Source organism: Aulonocara sp. 'chitande type north' Nkhata Bay, linkage group LG10 (assembly GCF_057382095.1).
Source record: "Aulonocara sp. 'chitande type north' Nkhata Bay isolate Kocher_YH1m ecotype deep benthic linkage group LG10, A_spYH_male_GT1.1, whole genome shotgun sequence".
Lineage (NCBI taxonomy): Eukaryota > Metazoa > Chordata > Actinopteri > Cichliformes > Cichlidae > Aulonocara > Aulonocara sp. 'chitande type north' Nkhata Bay.
Genome location: NC_141353.1, coordinates 10,046,900 through 10,069,273, shown reverse-complemented (window position 1 = coordinate 10,069,273; position 22,374 = coordinate 10,046,900). Strand labels below are relative to the sequence as shown.

The 22,374-nt window shown below is 44.3% G+C and overlaps 2 protein-coding genes across 2 annotated transcripts; both read left to right on the top strand.

Moving 5' to 3' along the window:
- On the top strand, positions 1-990 carry LOC147320266 (olfactory receptor 2A12-like). The gene has a single exon (XM_086307427.1). The coding sequence runs from the start codon at positions 1-3 to the stop codon at positions 988-990; it is 990 nt and encodes a 329-aa protein (XP_086163553.1).
- A 5,698-nt stretch (positions 991-6,688) lies between these two features.
- Positions 6,689-7,678, top strand: LOC147320265 (olfactory receptor 52J3-like). Its single transcript, XM_086307426.1, has one exon. The coding sequence runs from the start codon at positions 6,689-6,691 to the stop codon at positions 7,676-7,678; it is 990 nt and encodes a 329-aa protein (XP_086163552.1).
- The last annotated feature ends 14,696 nt before the right edge of the window (positions 7,679-22,374 follow it).

Here is a 22,374-nt window from a genome sequence, read left to right as displayed (position 1 = left end):
ATGTTTTTTTGTCTTCTCTCCAGGTTGAAATTAACCTTCTGCACTATGGAAAACCAGACTTCAGATATCCTGCTCTTAGAAGGTTTACAGGTCAGCCCAGATGCCTCCATTCCTGCTTTCATCCTCCTCCTCCTCATCTATAGCTTCATCATGTTTTCCAACATTGTCCTGGTGATCCTGATCACGCTGGATAGTAGCCTCCACCAGCCCATGTATCTGCTCTTCTGTAACATGAGCATTAATGATGTATTTGGAGCCACAACAATCTTTCCACGTATGCTGAGGGATATTTTTATTCCCAGCTCAGATCGGTACATCCACTATGTAGACTGTGTCATTCAGGCCTTTTGTGTTCACATTTATGCAGGTTCTTCTCACACTATACTCATGATCATGGCTTTTGATCGCTATGTGGCAATCTGCAACCCGCTGCAGTACGCCACCATCATGACCAACTGGATGGTGGTGAAGCTGTCGGTCTTGGCCTGGGCAGTAATCTTCATTATGGTGACAATCCTCGTGGGCCTCAGCGTTCGCCTGTCACGCTGCAGGTGGATCATATTTAACCCTTTCTGTGACAATGCCTCTTTGTTTAAGCTCTCCTGTGAAAACATCCTCATCAATAACATTTACGGTCTCGGCTACACTGTCCTTCTGCTGGGCTCCTCCATTGGCAGCGTCACTATCACCTACCTGAGGATCGCCATGGTGTGTCTGAGCAGCAAGAGCAAGACACTGAACAGCCGGGCGCTCCAGACCTACACCACCCACCTGACTATGTATGTCATCATGTTTTTGTCAGGCATTGTCATGGTGCTCCTCCATCGCTTCCCACATTTGACAGACCAAAGGAAGTTAGCCTCCATGATGTTCCATGTGGTTCCTCCAGCACTGAATGCTGTTATCTATGGGATGCAGATCAAAGCAGTCCGACAAAAAATGTTCATCATGTTCACGAGGAATACAGTGACTGTGACTGACGGGAAATGATTCATATTCTCAATAAATAAATAAATATATTTACAGTACGTTTTTCTGCCTTTCATGTTTTTTTTATTTCTCATATCCCGATTTCCTTTGTGTATTTTACTAAATACATACATCACAGCAGTTCACCTCAGACATCTGCATTCCCCTCAATATAATGCAGGTAAGGCCTCAGTCACACCAGACACCAGTTGGTGTCTGCCTGACAAGTGTGAAGTGTGTGTCAAGAGCTTCTCCATTGCACCATAAGAAGATCCTTCATAACTTTCCCTAGTGCCATATCATTAGAAGGCATAGCATACATTTTCACTGCTATGCTGATGACACCCAGCTCTATCTGTCCATGAAGCCAGATAACACACACCAATTAGTTAAACTGCAGGAATGTCTTAAAGACATAAAGACCTGGATGGCCGCTAACTTTCTGCTTCTTAATTCAGATCAAACTGAGGTTATTGTACTCGACCCTGAAAATCTTAGAAATATGGTATCTAACCAGATTCTTACTCTGGATGGCATTACCTTGGCCTCCAGTAACACTGTGAGGAACCTTGGAGTCATTTTTGACCAGGACATGTCCTTCAACGCACATATTAAACAAATATGTAAGACTGCTTTCTTCCATTTGTGCAACATCTCTAAAGTTAGAAATATCCTGTCTCAGAGTGACGCTGAAAAACTAGTTCATGCATTTATTACTTCCAGGCTGGACGACTGTAATTCATTATTATCAGGAAGTCCTAAAAACTCCCTGAAAAGCCTTCAGCTGATCCAAAATGCTGCAGCAAGAGTCCTGACAGGGACTAGAAAGAGAGAACATATTTCTCCTGTTTTGGCTTCCTGTTAAATCCAGAATTGAATTCAAAATCCTGCTCCTCACATACAAGGTCTTAAATAATCAGGCTCCATCTTATCTTAATGACCTTGTAGTACCATATCACCCTATTAGAGCACTTCGCTCTCGCACTGCAGGCCTACTTGTTGTTCCTAGAGTATTTAAAAGTAGAATGGGAGGCAGAGCCTTCAGTTTTCAGGCCCCTCTTCTGTGGAACCAGCTTCCAGTTTGGATTCGGGAGACAGACACTATTCCTACTTTTAAGATTAGGCTTCAAACTTTCCTTTTTGCTAAAGCATATAGTTAGGGCTGGACCAGGTGACCCTGAATCCTCCCTTAGTTATGCTACAATAGACGTAGGCTGCCGGAGGATTCCCATGATGCATTGAGTTTTTCTTTACTCACTATGTATTAACAGACCTCTCTGCATTGAATCATATCTGTTATTAATCTCTGTCTCTCTTCCACAGCATGTCTTTATCCTGTCTTCCTTCTTTCACCCCAACCAATCACAGCAGATGGCCCCGCCCCTCCCTGAGCCTGGTTCTGCCGGAGGTTTCTTCCTGTTAAAAGGGAGTTTTTCCTTCCCACTGTCGCCAAAGTGCTTGCTCATAGGGGGTCATATGATTGTTGGGTTTTTCTCTGTATCTATGAAGAGCCTTGAGGCGACTTTTGTTGTGATTTGGCGCTATATAAATAAAATTGAATTGAAATTGAATTGAATTGTAAGAGCTTGGTCCGTATAGCCACCAATGAGTTGGACTTGTTCCCGGTGGGTGATGAGCTCTGCCAGGGCTGCCCTTTGTCATAGATTCTCTTCGTAATTTTTATGAACAGAATTTCTAGGCATAGCTAAGTGGCAGAAGGCTTTCACTTGGGTGGCCTAAGTGCTGTGGCTGCAGTGATGCGGAGGCTGCACTGGTCTGTTGTAGTGAAGAGAGAGTTGAGTGTAAAAGGGGGCACTCTCAATTTACTGGTCGATCTACATCCCCTACCCTCACCTATGCTCATGAGCTGTGGGTAGTGACCGAAAGAATGGAATCACGGATACAAGTGGCGGAAATGGGTGGCTGGCATCTCCCTTAGAGATAGGGTGAGGAGTTCAGCCATCCGGGGAGGTCTTACTGTTTACTCACGCGACAAACCATCAGCATCAGGGAACATGTTCACATTATAAAAAACGTGTCAGCCAAGCCTCAGGTGTGATATCAGGAGGTTCACATCAACTGAGGTGAGTATGAGACACAAACACACACATGATCTTACTATAGACTAAAATGGCTGTAGCCTTTGCTGGGTTTTATTTGTGTTGCATTTGGTGGAGTTAAGACTTCATGTCACTAATTCGTTGTTGGATGGCCTTTCTTTGCTCTCTGATTTATATATGTATGTAGTTTATATAGTGTTGATTAAAATCTTAATGCTGGTGGTTCGAACTATCAGGAAAATGTGGTTTTAGGAGTAAACAACAGGTAAACAAAGACTAGAGTGTTAGGCTGATTGTTTTTTTGTTTGTTTGTTTTTTATTAATAACAATTTTAGGTGGTTGACCTGCCCAGAGGTATTAGTTAGGAGTTGATTTTGGTTAACACTGCAGTGTGTGATCTACTGATAGTAGTAATAGCCAAAATTTTTAAAATGTCTGAAAGTCTGTCTGGTTAGTAAGCAACTAAAACAAAACCTCACCCTAACCCTTGAAAGGTTAATGGGGATCTGGTGGATGTAAAAAGGATTAATTTTTCCATTTGAGCACTTTAAATCTAATTTCCTTTGCTGTGCACGTTATAATCTTTATACTGCTGAAAAAAAAAAGAGAACACTTGGAATGAAATTTCAATGAACAAACTAAAACTCAACATGAGGAAACTTCAATTCAGGAATTCTAATTCTATCACCAGAGGAACATTTGTTCATTTCCTACTGCTACAACAAGCTTTAGAAATTGTGCTTGTAAAAAAAACAAAAGAAGTGGAAAAGCATCACATGTTTAAAGTTTCGATTAGACTTTTTAATTTATTCGTGATCTTGCATAAACAGTGGCAATAAAATATAGTTTCTTTTACCGAGTTTTGAAATCAAGTTTGTACCTGATGATGACTCATCAGGGGAACATCAGGTTACCATTTCTGGAAGATCCCTTGAAACCACAGAGAATAGTTGGGTCTGTTGTTTATCAGTGGTATCTAATGTCATTGTGTTTCCCTGATGAATCTCACATTTCTATTACCTAAACAGAAATGTAAAATTTAAATTACATTTTTCTTCATCCCTTTCTTTTTGGCTGGAGCTGCAGTGTTGTGTGATGCATTTTCATTTTCATTTTGGGTTAAATACAAAAAGCAAAAAGCTACATTTTTCAAGACGGCCTTATTTAAAAAGATGTGCTCATCTTGGTGGAGAATATTCAGCTCATTTCGCACTGTGACCAGTTGGGAGTGAGAAGTGGGAGACAAAAAAAAAAGACCCATGTAATGATTACATTCCTTTTTATCAAAAGGAATTGTCATGTTTCAGCTGTGTGGAGGCAGGAAAAGGACCCAAACGCAAAACTCACGACAACAAAATTAAACTCAAGAAGCTGCTTTATTGCAGAATGACATGAAAAACTAAACTAAACTAAACTAAACTGGGACATGGATAACTAATACACAGGGAAACACAGACATGAGGGAGATTACGACACTGACAAAGAGAAACACAGGGCTTAAATACACAGAGGGCACAGCTGGGAGTGATCAGGCTGGACGAGACAAGGGAAGCAAAACTAGAATCACTCACATGAGACATGGACCTTCAAAGTAAAACAGGAAACACACTGACTGAACGCTAGACATGCAAACTTAACAGCAACTGAGAAGACAGAACATAGGGACCTGAAACATGGGACAGAAAGCCACAGTAGACACAACGTGGACATAACAACGCCACAGGGAAAGAGTAAAACAAAACACAGAACTTCTTAGAAAATAAAATAGGAAACATAATGAAATGCAAACATGACTACATGAACTTGACAGCATAACAGACTTGAAACACATGAAGGGCAAGGGAGACTTAACAGGGGTTGGAAGACACAAGGGGAATCTAATAACAAAGAACTAGAAAAACTCATGAGCTTAATCATATAAACATCCAAATAAACTAAACTCAAAACACTGGGTCATAAGACCCAGGATCGTGACAGGAATGTTTTAAGCCTAATCTTAAAAGTAGAGAGACAGAATGCAAATAATGATAACACAAAACACTGTGTCTCCATGCCCAGGAGCATGACGCTAATGAATTACAGTAGTCCAGCCTAGAAGTAATAATGAGCTAGTTTTTAATCACTCTCAGATACAATGTTTCTAATCCGATTGTTAAGTGATGACGTGACAAATCCTACTTCCGGGCCTAAAGTAGTCTGCGTTTAATATGGCTTTTGTGTTGTTAACATGTTTAATGTTTTGTATTTTCTTCTATTTGATCTCAAAAAGCTCCTAAAACAGTCAGTGATCACTGTTGACCTCCCTCGGCTTTTATTACCGCTAATCATTTATTTAAGCTCAGTTTTTAAAACCTTAGGATGTAACTACAGCCCAGCCCATGCAGCAGTATATGAATGACTAACCTCGTATTGTGGATGGATTATCTCAGTTGTTCTCCTGGCTGAAGTTTGGTCCTTTTACAGCATCCTGCCATGCGATTACGTTTGTTCCTGACCACCGAGAACACTCACGTTAACTTTTATCGAGTGGAAAAAAAGTTAGCTTGTTTATATTATGCTAACATAGCTGTGTCGCTAGCGGTCACGTAGCACATCATTATATACCAGCTATCCCAACTTCAGTAACCCTACAAACGTCACTGCTGTTTAGTTTTCTGTCTTCATTTATGCTGGAAGTGATAACAGAGCTGTACGTTTTAATTTGTTTCCAAAACCCTGCAGTCAGGACATGCTATATTGTATTTAGATCAGGGGTGCTCACACTTTTTCCGCATGTGAGCTACTTATAAAATGACCAAGTCAAAATGATCTACCCACTACAAAAATCCAAAACATATACTTATTTATAAATATATTGAGGATTCTTTATATCTACAATGTATATACATGCATAACCGCAATATCCAATATTTCACAACACAATTAACTATGTAAATTTTTTGTCATTACCTGAGTTTACTCTGATGACTTGCACTGAATTGAATCAGCCAGGGATGCATAGTCCGGACAGTAGCTGCTGACGGCCAGGTTTAAGAGAAAAAACCGAGAGCTAAAAATTGGAGTTAACTCGCTGACTAGCTTGTCAGTTTTACTACACTTCGCGCCGCTGTTTGCGCATGCGCAGCGACCTAAGCGTCAGAAAAAATCTGCTGTCATCTGACTGGCTTCCCTGTATCAATCAAGTGACGGGATGGATGATAGGCTGGCATCTATTTTTTTAATGCCATGCGATCTACCAATACTACCTTTGCGATCGACTGGTCGATCGCGATCGACGTATTGAGCACCCCTGATTTAGATAGAAGCTAGCGAGCTAACTCCCTGCTAACTTCTAACTCCGTTAAATGTCATAAATTCCGTTTTCATGGATGCCTGGATGTTAAACTCAATTGTTACACCTGGTAGAGCAGAACGCTGCTCATTTTATTAAAGATGAAAGACTTTAGACAGTTTTTCAACTCTCAGTAATGCCATAGTGATCGTTTGATATATGGACCTGCAGCGGAGTTTAGGCCCAGACACGGCTAGTGACGTCAGACTGAACAACCGGATAGATATTTGTGGAAGAAAGCAGTCTTACATATTTGTTTAATATGTGGATTGAAGGTCAAAAAATGACTCCAAACACTTTAAAATCCCTTTAAAGTTTGAAAATAAACATGTTTTTTTGTCTTCTCTCCAGGTTGAAATTAACCTTCTGCACTATGGAAAACCAGACTTCAGATATCCTGCTCTTAGAAGGTTTACAGGTCAGCCCAGATGCCTCCATTCCCACCTTTACCCTCCTCCTCCTCATTTACATCTTCATCATGTTTTCCAACATTGTCCTGGTGATCCTGATCACGCTGGATAGTAGCCTCCACCAGCCCATGTATCTGCTCTTCTGTAACATGAGCATTAATGATGTATTTGGAGCCACAACAATCATTCCACGTATGCTGAGGGATATTTTTATTCCCAGCTCAGATCGGTACATCCACTATGTAGACTGTGTCATTCAGGCCTTTTGTGTTCACATTTATGCAGGTTCTTCTCACACTATACTCATGATCATGGCTTTTGATCGCTATGTGGCAATCTGCAACCCGCTGCAGTACGCCACCATCATGACCAACTGGATGGTGGTGAAGCTGTCGGTCTTGGCCTGGGCAGTAATCTTCATTATGGTGACAATCCTCGTGGGCCTCAGCGTTCGCCTGTCACGCTGCAGGTGGATCATATTTAACCCTTTCTGTGACAATGCCTCTTTGTTTAAGCTCTCCTGTGAAAACATCCTCATCAATAACATTTACGGTCTCGGCTACACTGTCCTTCTGCTGGGCTCCTCCATTGGCAGCGTCACTATCACCTACCTGAGGATCGCCATGGTGTGTCTGAGCAGCAAGAGCAAGACACTGAACAGCCGGGCGCTCCAGACCTACACCACCCACCTGACTATGTATGTCATCATGTTTTTGTCAGGCATTGTCATGGTGCTCCTCCATCGCTTCCCACATTTGACAGACCAAAGGAAGTTAGCCTCCATGATGTTCCATGTGGTTCCTCCAGCACTGAATGCTGTTATCTATGGGATGCAGATCAAAGCAGTCCGACAAAAAATGTTCATCATGTTCACGAGGAATACAGTGACTGTGACTGACGGGAAATGATTCATATTCTCAATAAATAAATAAATATATTTACAGTACGTTTTTCTGCCTTTCATTGTTTTATTTCTCATATCCCGATTTCCTTTGTGTATTTTACTAAATACATACATCACAGCAGTTCACCTCAGACATCTGCATTCCCCTCAATATAATGCAGGTAAGGCCTCAGTCACACCAGACACCAGTTGGTGTCTGCCTGACAACCAGTGGTTGCAGGGAGATGCTGCCATGAAGACATTTGTGGTGTTGCGCCCGATACCTCCGTGCAATTTGTTTGATCTGTAGCACATTAACCCTCTCATCCTAACCTTGCATTGAAAATGCTAACTTCTCCATAAACACTTACTATTTTCTTGTGAAACTTTGAAGAGTGTGATGAAAACTGGACACAAAGACTGCTTGCCTTCAGCATAAAAGTTAAATGTCTTGATGTATGTTCAGTCACCCAGGTAAGGAAATCCCAACATTGGAATAGGTGAGATACATTTTCTCTAAAAAACGGGTCTATGTGGCTTTTAAACCCCAAAACATTCTTCACCAAAAACTGGTCCACACATGTAGGATTGTGTCCCCTGACACAAACAGAGTAATGCAGTGTACACTGTTAAGTGCCAGCTGTTTCTTTGTTGTTGTTGTTGTACCACAAAAACAACAGAATACCAGCCTGAATTTTACTTTATTAGACTGGAAAAAGAAACCAGTGGTATTGCACATCACTGCTTATTATTTCCCTCCATCTAGTTTCATACCAATTGAATTTCACCTTCTCCTATCTCTCCCTCCCTTCCCCAAAGCAGATACTAGCAGAAGCCTCCTGTGACTGTGAGACTTGGTTACTAGTTGTTGCTGGTACTACTGTTCATGGTGAAGCAGAACTGGCAGCCAACATGTCATTAATTTGACACACTTTGTTGCATCTATTGAGAATCTATGACAAAGGGCAGCCCTGGCAGAGCTCATCACCCACCGGAAACAAGTCCAACTCATTGGTGGCTATACGGACCAAGCTCTTCCAATTGTTGTATAAGGATCACATGTCCAGACACCCGATACTCCTGAAGCACCTCCCACAGGAAACTCAGAGTGACATGGTCAAATGCCTTCTCCAAGTCCACAAAACACATGTAGACTGTTTGGGCAAACTCCACTGCGCCCTCAGGTATCATCGAGAGGATAAAGAGCTTATCCAGTCTTCCATGATAAGGGCAAAAACTTCATTGTTCCTCCTGTATCCAAGGTTCGATTAATGGACGGACTCTCCCTTCCAGCACTCTGGCATAAACTTTCCCAGGGAGGCTGAGGAGTGTGATTCCCCCTATAGTTGGAACATGCCCTCTGGTCCCCTTTCTTAAAGATGGAAACCTGCACAGCGATGGGAGGCTGTAGCTCAGGTAGTAGAGCGGGGCACCAACTAACCAGAGGGTTGTTGGTTTGATCCCAGTCTGCTCCACTCTGCATGCCAAATATCCTGAATATGAAGCTCTGGCAGAGGTGTGAGTTGAAGATCTCATGTACCAGGCCTCCGAGATGCATTCCCAGCGCACCCTCACTATACATTTAATCTGTCAGTAACATTTGTTATTTATCATTTACTGTTAGTTATGCACATGTTGGTTTGCTGAGGTTTCCCTGCTGTATTGTTTGTTGCCTTTTTTCAGCAGGTGGTCTAGCAGATTTTTACTATTTTTTCTCTCTCTCCTCATAAATGGTAAATGGGTTGATTCTTAAATACCACTTGCCTACTCTACTTGAGCACTCAAAGTGCTTTACACAAGTTGCCTCATTCAAGTGCTTTCTTCAATGATATTTCTGTTGTTGGGATTAAATAACTTGCAGTGCCTCAATAATGTTATGCTTTTTTTATTAATAAGTGTTATAAAGTGACCATCTCTAGTGAAAAGTTACTGAGACACTGTTGTTTAGACTCGAATGAGCGAGCTTCTGTAATAAAACTGTTAGGGCCCCAGTTTGAGATCCATGCCATGCTGGACGCATCTCCCTTCTAGAAGTAATAAGGTGTTAAATATTCTACTAAGCAGTGTTTTGTCTTCGGATGTCTCTGAGGAATCAAAAGAACTCAGTGAAGTGTTGATATTTACAAGTGCTTTGTATCTAACATTCACACGCATCCATACTCTGATGGATGAATCTCAGATTAACTTGGGTTTAGTATCTTTCACAAGGATATTTGGCATGGAGATGGGTGAAGATGGGAATTGAAAAACAAACATGTAAATAGTAGGTAACCTGCTCTACCACGTGACCTACAGGGAGGGGGTTGTGACAAAGTGGATGAGCAGTTGTAATACTCTCCACTTATCCCAGATGTGTTGACTTCTTTTGCACAATATGCACATTCTTCTTTCTCTGTATTTATTTGCTATTAATTGCTATTTATCAAAGGCTAGTTTACGCTAATCCAGATAAATCTGAAAACTAAAAACGCTCCGCGTCCACACTATCATTTTCTTTTTGTTTGACTTTTTTTTTTCCTATCCCGTTTGGATCTTTAGCCATCAGAATTGTTGTCTGAAGGTCAAGAAAGATGCCAAGTGGATTTCCTTTACTAAGTGGATCATCATGGCTATATTGGTCCATTTGATTGGCCTTTATTATAATTATGTATTTATTTTATTTTCATTTTTTAAAGACGGGACAGACATGACTGGGGGATAGGACAGGGAGAAAGAATGAAAGAAAGAGAGGGAGAGAAAGAAAAATAAAGGGGAGAAGAGATGGTCAGAAAGGGGGGGAGAAAAAAAAAGAAAAACAAACAAAACACCTGGATCACCTGTATGGAGATAAAAAACCAGAAGAGAAAACAAACAGCAAAGGCCAACATAATAAAAACAACACCATCACAATGAACTAGCTAACAGTAGATAACAGTAGACACTAAATATTACATGTTATTGTGCAGTACGAAGATCGACAGCGCACAATGTGCTTTGAGGTAAGTAAAAAATCTAAATACTTTTTTCTAAACAATTATCAAACACAAAATTTAAAATCCATGTCTGAACACAGTTGCTGCCTTAAAATTTTTACCTGGATTTTCTTTGAACAGAGGTGGTATTCAATGAAACATCTCCTAACCTGGGTGGTTAGGAGAGACAGGTTGCAGCCTTGTGTTGAATGTGTATAGGGCTTTGGAATGTGACATCGCGAGGGGGCGTGGCCAGGATTTTTGGTTGAGGTGTCATTTTTGTAGGCCAAAAAAGCACTAACAATGGAGAGGAGCAAAAGCCAAGATCGACAGTTTTGTTTTATCTACTTTCAAATCCATTTATCACAAATGTAACAATCAACAAAAGTTATCATTAATCAATATATAAAACTAAAATAGAATGTGTTTTTAGTGACACAGGGCACAAACATGGAAGCAAGATATATAGTTTGGATTATTTATAGTAAATATAAATAAATCATTGCAATTTCTTTAACCATAGAGAATAATAAAAATCCTCAGGACAACGTCACATTAATACAATGAACTCACTATGTTATCCCTCTAACAGAGTCCACATGTTCTCACTGTAATTCCCCCCTCATGAAGGAATTTATCCTTGCACTAATGAATCTGAATGTTCGGGGGGAAATCAAATGCGTTTTACTCAAGCTGACTTACCTTTGTTTGAATGGCGACATACTCACGACTTGGAGGTTTAAAAATAGCCTAATCTTGTACCCAACCATTGGTGAATTTGATGTGCACCTCCAGAGATTTATAATTGCGAAACAGGTTTGCAATGAATGTGCTGACTCCACAGACAAGGTATGAAAATACAGGGTGGGTCATTTATATGGATACACCGTAATAACATGGGGATGGTTGGTGATATTAAAGTCCTGTTTGTGGCACATTAGTATATGTGAGGGGCAAACTCCTCAAGATGGGTGGTGACCATGGTGGCCATTTAGAAGTCGGCCATCTTGGATACAACTTTTGTTTTTTCAATAGGAAGAGGGCCATGTGACACATCAAACTTATTGGTAATGTCACAAGAACAACAATGGTGTGCTTGGTTTCAACGTAACTTTATTCTTTCATGAGTTATTTACAAGTTTATAAATGGCCCACCCTGTATATCAGGGTAAGTCAATGGCAATAGGTCCTCGGGATTTCTACTCCATGGCCATATTTCATACGGGACCACATTTCCGATGCACTCTTTTTTTTGCAAGTACTGTCTCTTTGCATCCGGATGCAATCTGTCTCTATACCATCCTTTTTCTTTTGTGCTGCTTTTAAGCATGGTTCGTTGCAATCTTCCTTCCAACACAGTTTGTTTTGATTCGTGGTCTGCAAATATGGCGCTGCGCTCCTACAATACATTGCACCGTTATGTCAATTCCAAAGCTCTATTGGAGGCTGTTGTTGTTGGTGGAGAGTAGTGAGCAGGGTGAGCAGAGGAAGTGTAAAGTGACTGAGGTGTCAGGGGTGGAACAGTAGCAGTCGGGGTGGGTGAGTCTGCAGCCAATGTTGGAGACTGCATCCTGGATGAATCAAATGATTCAGTTAATTTGCTCACCTTACATCACCCCCGGGCAGAGACTTCTGGTCTTTGTGGCACGAGATGGTTCTAAGACCTCTCCAGACTTCGCTAACATTGTTCTGCTGAAGCTCGTTCTCCATTTTCTGCCTGTAGCTGTCCTTCTCATTCCTTATCAGTCCTCTCAGCCCTCTGCACCTTTTTCAACTCCTTCTTGTCTCTAGATTTGAATGCCCTCCTCAAGGTGATTAGCAACACAGGGGCACCACAGGGGACTGTCCTCTCCCCCTTCCTCTTCACCCTCTACACCACAGACTTCAGCCACTGCACAGAGACCTGCCATCTTCAGAAGTTTTCTGATGACTCTGCGGTGGTTGGATGCATCAGCAGGGATGATGAGACAGAGTACCGGGCTGTGGTCGACTCCTTTGTCACGTGGTGTGAGCAGAATCATCTGCAGCTCAACGTGGCAAAGACCAAGGAACTGATCGTGGACTTCAGGAAGACCAGGAAACACTTGACCCCTGTTTCAATCCAGGGGGTCAGTGTTGACATTGTGGAGGACTATAAATACCTTGGAGTACACATTGACAATAAACTGGACTGGGCTAAAAACACCACAGCACTTTACAGGAAGGGCCAGAGTCGTCTCTATTTTTTGAGGCGACTGAGGTCCTTCAACATCTGCCAGAAAATGCTGAGGATTTTCTATGAGTCTGTTGTGGCCAGTGCGATCCTCTATGCTGTTGCATGCTGGGGGAGCAGGCTGAGGGTCGCAGATGCCAACAGACTTAATAAACTGATCCGTAAGGCCAGCAATGTTGTGGGGATGGAGCTGGACTCCCTCAAGGTGGTGTCGGAGAGGCGGATGCTGTCCAAGATAAAGACAATGTTGGATAACACCTCCCACCCACTCCATGACATGTTGGTCAGTCACAGGAGCTCGTTCAGTGAGAGACTGAGATTACCGAAAAGCACCACTGAACGACACAGGAAATCATTCCTGCCTGTGGCCATCTCCCTGTACAACGCATCCACTTAACACACTGTTTGCTGCTACAACTACACATGTTTCTTTTCCAAATATTTATTTATAAGTGACTTATGTATGTATGTATGTATGTATATATATGTATATATTGTACTATTCTTAGTTAACGTATTGTCTGTCTTGTCTTAATGTTGGTTTAAAATGGAGCACTGTAACAAAAAATAATTTCCCCCAGGGATCAATAAAGTATTCTGATTCTGATTCTGATTCTGATTCTGCTTGAGGACAGCTTTTATTTCTAGGGTAATCCACGGTTTACTATTGGAGAAACAATGGGTATGGCGTTATCCACACAGTCTGTAATGCAGGGCACAAGGCTGTTGATGTCCCCTCCGTGGTGGTCACAGATCACCTCCCACACAGTAGACTCAAAACAGTCCCTAAGAGCCTCCTCACTCTCCTCCGATGATCTCTGCACTGTGTGGGTGGTTGGTGGCTCCCTGCGCACTAAGGGCTTGTACACAGGGACAAGGCGAGGTAGTATGTATGCATGCTAATGGCCAACAGCTCAATGTCTCTGTTGCATAGTTGTTCTTTCACAGTGATGTACCCAGGGTTACACCATCTGTCGTTCACAAACACTACAAGACCCCCTCCTTTCCTTTTACTGCTCTCTCTCGTCCTGTCCACCTGCAGCAGCTGGAATTAGTGATGTGTCGGTCGCGAACGAAATGACTCTTGGAGCCGACTCTTTGAAGTGAACGATGCGAGCCGGCTCCTTATTGGGAGCCGTGGGTAGGGATGGGTATCGTTCAGGTTTTATCCGATACCAGTAATTCTTTTTGTGCAGAATTTTATAGTGTTGTTAATAATAAATTAATTAAAGCAACAAAACAACCTGAAGAGTTGGGAGCTGAAAGAGCCTGCTCTTTTTAGTGAGCCGAGCCGAAAGAGCCGGTTCTCTAAAAAGAGATGGAAATCCCATCACTAGCTGGAATCCAGGCAACGTCACACTCGTGTCTGGAGTTAGTCAGCTGCCCTTTGGAGGAAGCCCATTTCCACCACTTGTATCCGTGATCTTGTTCTTTTGGCCACTACCCACATCTCATGATCATAGGTGAGGGTCCGTCTGTCGATCTCCTGCTCCCTTCTCTCGTCACTTGTGAGCAAGACCCCACGATACTTCAGCTCTTTCACTTAGGGCAGAGTTATATACCCCAATTCTTTGATCTTCGGGCTGAAGGAAGATCAACACTCTGTGTTTAAATCAATGACTGTATAAAAGATGGACGACGCGACACCGCCTCCTCCCATTGTGCAAAAATGAAGCCAAAATATCCCACTTGTGGAGGCTGCCATCTTGCAAATTTGGAGCCAGAGTCTGCGCAGTAGTGACTTGAGGTGGAGCGACTGTGTAACGCTCCCGCCCACACACCCGCTGGACGTGACCGCAAACCCGCCCCTCTACACTTTTTACGTAGCCCAGCGACTTGAGGTTTTTTGCTGGTTTATCGTGACTGACGACTCGTTTAATTAAGGTAAATACAACCATGTCACTGTTATAAAAAACACACACAGCTTATCGTCTTATAGTTCTAAAATCACTCTGTTGTTAATTCGTTCGCTAGATTAGCCGCTAGCATACACACTGTGTTGGAGGCTTTGTGCTAGCTAGTTAGCGATGCTACACACCTGTTACTCTAATAGTCTGTGTTATTGAAGGATTCAGCACTTCTTAGGTTTTTTTTTTTATCCATTCTTAGACAGCGATGAGATCAGCTGCACACTTTACAGAGGCCCAGCGTTGCTGTTAATATCAAAAATATAATGCTGTCCTTTGAGATTTTAACATAAGACTGTGAGTGTGATGGATCTAAAACTGTTTAAATCTTCAGAGCCCTCTACAGCCTGGTAACGTGGAAACTTTAAAAACATCAGCAGAACATTTCAGTAGTGTAGTGTAATTTGTTCTTTTCATTTCATAATAGAATCCATATTTTATCAACAGCTACATTCACCCTGGGGAGAAACTAGTGAGGGAGACCATCAGGACCAAGCTGGGTTACCTGGGTCCAGAGGTTTGGAGAAACTTTTCTTTCATCACAGCTGTCCTGTGCCAGATGTTCTGTTGACCCACTGAGAGAGGCATCGTTTAAGAAACAACAGGAACACTGAAGCTCATCGCATTGATCAAGCAGGACTCATGATCTTCACCACCAGCTCCCTCACAGCGAAATCTTCTGAACTCCTCTGTTGGCCCGCCCCAGGAGATGGATAAACCCAGGATTTCATGAACACTGTGATGGAGACTTTTGGTTTGTGTAATGTTATACATAAAGATGACTTTTACATAAAGATATTACATTCAGTCCTGTAGAAAGTTATATATTTAAAAATATATGATCCTCTCTGGTTACTCTGGTATGAATAACTCTGAATTACTTTATGGTAAATAACACTATCTGCAAAAAACTGTGAAAGAATTCCAGATGACAAGTTTGTAGTTCAACATACAAGTGACGACCTTTGACCTTCATCAGGTTTTTTTTAATTGTGTCAGAGAAACTCAAACGTGCTCTTCATGCAGCTGAGTACATCAAGTGTTTAAAACGGAAGCTGTGCAGGTCTGAGATCAGCAGCTCTCTGAAACACCAAACTGAGGTCCTGTTAATGCTGATATATAGTGACACAGTTACATGAGTGATTAATCCTTTTGTTTTTTTGTCTTTAACTTTATCAATAAAGCTGCAGCTTTCACTACAGCACGTGTGGTACTTTAACCTTTGTACTGTTTTCATCAGTTCATTTTGCAGTTAACATGTGAACATGTTGGATGATCTGTCTGCTGTCACTGGGTGGTGCTGAGGTCTGAATCTGAGGGCAGCTCCTGTAATCACAAAGAGAACAGAACCATCAAACTCAAATGTAAATTTTATCCCTCAAAATTTAAATTAAGCTGATTCTTCTGTCCTCACACACTCAGGATCTGAAGTTCTTCTCTTACAATTTTTTCAGTATTACACTACACTACAGTACTTTAATCCATAGTTCCTGATTAATGAGGAGTTACTGAAGCACAAGCTTTTAAAAAAAATGTTACTGTCTTTACAGATGTGGCAAGAAACTGAAAACATGCTGTTGTTTGCACATATTTAATACTCAGCTCTGCACAGGAGCTGCAGCAGGGTGCGGCCTGTTGCTTTTACAGTATAATACTTGTGATAAAAGTACAGTAACAGTAATTAGTGACTGAGTAGCCCGGGGTGTTTCTTTTGATTTCTTTAGACAGGGTAAATTCATTTACCTGCACGGATCAGCTAAATTTAGCTTACTTAAAAAAAAATTATCTTTTTCTGTCAGACCTGACGAGAGCTGTTAACGAACTCCATGAGGAGGTCAGAGCCATCCGCAATACTGGCTGCAATGAATCGGTAGATGCTGGGGTACTGCCTCTGGATTTGCCCTTGCACAACATTGAGGAGCTAAACAATGCAGAGGCAGCTCTTCAATCACAAGAGGCAAATAAGGCAATGGTAAGTATATAAAGGTTATGTACACTTTGTAACTATAAAGTGTAATAGCTGTCAGATGTGATTTAAATACATAACAACGGCCTGTTGATTAAAACACACAAGCACTTGTGTACACATTTAAGACATGAGACATGCTAATTCCATCTCTTAAAATGTGTCTATAGGTGAGACGCTTTGCCTTGATTGGAGGGACCACATTGGAGTCCCCAGGCAGCGCACCCACAGCACCCCACCCAGGAACTCCAAGACGGATGGTGGTCCTGCAGGAAGATGGGCCCATTTCTGATTATTCAACTCGCCGATTCCTCTTTCTTAATTCTTCGATAAGTCAAGGCCAAGCCAGCTCCGATCAGCCAGAACCCTGTTACAATGGTTCTGAATAGGTAGATATCTTCAGCATTCAGGCTCACCCAAGCCCAGACTACTCATTGAGAAAGGGGTGTCAATTGCATTTAGGGACCAGTTGATCCATCCATCCATCCATTTTCATCCGCTTTGTCCGGGGCCGGGTCGCGGGGGCAGCAGCCTAAGCAAAGAGGCCCAGACCTCCCTCTCCCCAGCCACCTCCTCCAGCTTATCCGGGGGAATACCAAGGCGTTCCCAGGCCAGCCGAGAGATATAATCTCTCCAGCGTGTCCTGGGTCTGCCCCAGGGCCTCCTCCCGGTGGGACATGCTTGGAACACCTCACCCAGGAGGCGCCCAGGGGGCATCCTTGTCAGATGCCCGAACCACCTCAGCTGGCTCCTTCCGATGTGGAGCAGCAGCTGCTCTACTCTGAGCCCCTCCCGGATGGCCGAACTTCTCACCCTATCTCTAAGGGAGAGGCCAGCCACCCTTCGGAGGAAGCTCATTTCTGCCGCTTGTATCCGCGATCTCGTTCTTTCGGTCACTACCCACAGCTCGTGGCCATAGGTGAGGGTAGGGACGTAGATCGACCAGTAAATTGAGAGCTTCGCTTTTACACTCAGCTCCCTCTTCACCACGACGGACCGGTGCAGCGTCCGCATTACTGCAGCTGCAGCCCCAATCCGTCTGTCGATCTCCGGCTCCCTTCTCCCATCACTCGCGAACAAGACCCCGAGATACTTGAACTCCTCCACTTGGGGCAGGAACTCATCCCCGACCCGGAGTGGGCACTCCACCCTTTTCCGGCTGAGAACCATGGCCTCAGATTTAGAGGTGCTGATCCTCATTCCCGCTGCTTCACACTCGGCTGCGAACCGCTCCAGTGCGAGCTGGAGGCCCTCACCCGATGAAGCCAACAGAACCACATCATCTGCAAAACTCAGAGATGAGATTCTGAGGCCACCAAAGCGAAAGCCCTCCGCCACTTGGCTGCGCCTAGAAATCCTGTCCATAAAAATTATGAACAGAACCGGAGACAAAGGGCAGCCCTGGCGGAGCCCATCACCCACCGGGAACGAGTCCGACTTATTGCCGGCAATGCGAACCAAGCTCTTGCAACGGTTGTATAGGGATCGAATGGCCCGTAGCAATGGGCCAGACACCCATATTCCCGCAACACCTCCCACAGGACACCCCGAGGGACACGGTCGAATGCCTTCTCCAAGTCCACAAAACACATGTAGACTGGTTGGGCAAACTCCCATGCACCCTCAAGTATCCTGGAGAGGATAAAGAGCTGGTCCAGTGTTCCGCGACCAGGACGAAAACCGCATTGTTCCTCCTGTATCCGAGGTTCGACTAACGGACGAACTCTCCTTTCCAGCACCCTGGCATAGACTTTCCCAGGGAGGCTGAGGAGTGTGATCCCCCTGTAGTTGGAACACACCCTCCGGTCCCCTTTCTTGAAGATGGGGACCACCACCCCAGTCTGCCAGTCCACAGGTACTGCCCCTGATCTCCACGCAACATTGCAGAGGCGTGTCAACCAGGACAGCCCTACAACGTCCAGAGCCTTCAGGAACTCGGGGCGGACCTCATCAACACCAGGGGCTCTGCCACCAAGGAGTTGTTTAACTGCCTCAGTGACCTCGCCCCCGGAAATTGGCGGGTCATTCCCCTCATCCCCAGACTCTGCTTCCTCCTCGGAAGACGTGTCAGTGGGATTAAGGAGGTCCTCGAAGTATTCCTTCCACCGCCTGACAATTTTCTCAGTCGACGTCAGCAGTGCTCCGCCAGCACTATACACAGTGCAGGTAGAGCACCGCTTTCCCCTCCTGAGACGTCTGACGGTTTGCCAGAATCTCTTCGAGGCAGCCCGAAAGGCTTTTTCCATGGCCTCTCCAAACTCCTCCCACACCCGAGTTTTTGCTTCAGCCACTGCGCGAGCCGCATTCCGCTTGGCCTGTCGATACCTGTCGGCTGCCTCCGGAGTCCCACAGGCTAACCAAGCCCGATAGGACTCCTTCTTCAGCCTGGTGGCTCCCTTCACCTCTGGTGTCCACCATTTGGTTCGGGGATTACCACCACGGCAGGCACCAACCACCTTGCGGCCGCAGCTCAATGCAGCAGCTTCGGCAATGGAGACGCTGAACATGGTCCATTCGGAATGCTGTTGAAGCTCTGCCGGAGGTGTGCGTTGAAGATCTCGCGGACTTTCTTTGCCTTTAGACAACAATTCTGATGGCAAAAGAGCCAAACGGGACAGGCCAAAAAAAAAAAAAAAAAAGAAATAAAGAACATGTTAACTTAAAAAAAAAAAAAAAAAAAAAAAAAAAAAAAAAGATCTCGCGGACTGGGGCCTCTGCTAGACGTTCCCAGCACACCCTCACTACGCGTTTAGGTGCACCAGGTCTGTCCAGCGTCTTCCCCCGCCACCTGATCCAACTCACCACCAGGTGGTGATCAGTTGACAGCTCAGCCCCTCTCTTTACCCGAGTGTCCAGAACATATGGTCGCAGGTCTGCTGATACGATTACAAAATCGATCATCGACCTACGGCCTAGAGCATCCTGGTGCCACGTGCACTTATGGACACTCTTATGTTCGAACAGGGTGTTCGTTATGGCCAAACTGTGATTAGCACAGAAGTCCAATAACAGAGCACCGCTCGGGTTCAGATCAGGGAGGCCGTTCCTCCCAATCACGCCCCTCCAGGTCTCGCTGTCGTTACCCACGTGAGCATTGAAGTCTCCCAGCAGGACAACAGAGTCTCCAGGTGGAGCACCTTCCAGCACCCCCCCGAGGGACTCTAAGAAGGCTGGGTACTCTGAACTGCCACTCGGCGCATAAGCGCAGATGACAGTCAGGACCCGTTCCCCGACCCTAAGGCGCAGGGAACAAACCCTCTCGTCCACCGGGAAAAACCCCAACGTACCGGCAGCAAGCCGAGGGGATATTAGGATACCCACCCCAGCCCGCCGCCTCTCACCAGGGGCAACTCCAGACTGAGACAGAGTCCAGCCCCTCTCCAGGAGACTGGTTCCAGAGCCCAAGCCATGTGTAGAGGTGAGCCCGACTATATCTAGCCGGTACCTCTCAACCTCACGCACTAACTCAGGCTCCTTCCCCACCAGAGAGGTGACATTCCATGTCCCTATTGCCAGTCTTGGCAGCCGGGGGTCAGTCTGCCAGGGCCTCTGCTCCTGGCCGCCACCCGGCACACAATGCACCCATTGACCAGTTGATCCAATCCATAATTCCTCTTTTAGGTTTTAGAGAACACACTGTGAGAGAATATTCCAGGGAAAATACAAAAAAAACCCCCACAAGACTAGACAAGGACATAAGCAGGGAAGATAAGGGAGAGGAGAAAAAGTGCGTCCGCCTCCTCCGAGAGCCAAAGAAAGATATGCATCCCATAGATCGCATCCCTGAACTTAACTCCAGGCCCTGCATTTTTGGTGGAACCACCAAACTTATAATTAGTAGGTAACCTGCTCTATCAACTGACTGGGACCGTGGTCAGTCAGCCACCCCACCCCAAAGGAGGGGGGTAAAAATTATGAACATTTTTTTGTCTGACTGCTTTAATTTGCATCCCATAGTTTGCATCCCTGAACTTCCTCCAGCAATGAATGCTGTTAACTTCCTGTGGTCTCTACATAGAAGGGAAGGGATGGAGAATAATGGAATAATCAACAATAATACAATCATAAGGATCCAGAAGCAGGCGTGATCTGTCAGTAAACAAAAGCTGTTTTTAACATTTAATTATCATCTATTCATTTATTACTGCCCTGTTGTGTCATTGAACTCAGATTGTCACAACAATACTGAAAGTATCATCAAATTTACTCATTTTGTTCTCAAAGTTTGTAGTTTTCATAATTCCAAATTCAGATGAGGTCAGCTGAATCAGAAAACACTGAAGGACCTTATTAGAACTGATGTCAGACTGTGACGTCGGACCCCAACACACGCACACACACGCCGTGGTTATGGTGACACACACTTCTTTTATTATAACTGTGGTTTCAGCTTAAACGCACGGGACACAGACACTCCCGCTCAGTAGTCGCTCCGTTCGCTTCCTCGACTGTCACTGAAACATAAGAAAAGAAACAATCAGTCACTCGTCCCAAACACCTGTGCAGCCCCGCCTCCCCCCCGCCCCGGGAGCTCACCATGCCACCCCTCCCCTGCAGCGGGCCAGAGACCACACCCGCGCCACACAGACCTTTCAGTCCTATGGATGTCTGTCAGTGGGCTAAAGATCCTTTGTTTTTATTGTAAAAAAAACAAAAAAACTAAACTAAAATGAACAAACAGTCATTACGACTTGCGACTGGTGGTTGTCAGGCAGACACCAACTGGTGTCTGGTGTGACTGAGGCCTTACCTGCATTATATTGAGGGGAATGCAGATGTCTGAGGTGAACTGCTGTGATGTATGTATTTAGTAAAATACACAAAGGAAATCGGGATATGAGAAATAAAAAAAACATGAAAGGCAGAAAAACGTACCGTATTTTCACGACCATAAGGCGCACTTAAAAGGCTTAGATTTTCTTCAAAAAGTGCGGCACGCCCTATAGCGCAGTGCGCCCTATGTGTTGTAAGGAGGACGTAGTAGAGAACACCATGAGAACGTTAAAGGGTGAAGTGTGGGCGTTGATCGTATATACCGGGACAATCGCACATACCTGTATAAAAGAACAGGTATGTGCATTATGCAGGACATCGTTGTTTTAACAACCCTGAAAATGGCAAAGAGACACGCTTACGAAGCACAGTTTAAACTGAAGGCCATCAGCTACGCGGAGGAACATGGAAATCGAGCAGCGGCGAGAGAATTTAAGATAAACGAATCGATGGTTCGCAAATGGAGGAAGCTGGAAAACAAGCTCCGGCAGGTCAAGAAAACGCAGCTGAGTTTCCGCGGACATAAGGCGAGGTGGCCCGAGTTGGAGGAAAGACTCGAGCGGTGGATCATCGAGCAAAGAGCGAGCGGGAGAAGTGTTTCGACGGTCACCATTCGGCTAAAAGCGGTTTCACTTGCTGAAGAGATGAACATTGAACATTTCCAAGGAGGTCCGTCTTGGTGCTTTCGTTTTATGAAACGGTGCCATTTTTCCATCCGGACCAGGACTACGATAGCGCAGCAACTTCCAGCGGATTATAAGGAAAAGCTGGCCATCTTCCGCTCCTACTGCAGCAAACACATCGGCGACAAAAACATCCAGCCCAGCCACATCACAAACATGGACGAGGTCCCGCTCACTTTTGACATCCCGGTGAGTCACACTGTGGAGAAGAAGGGGACCAGCACGGTAG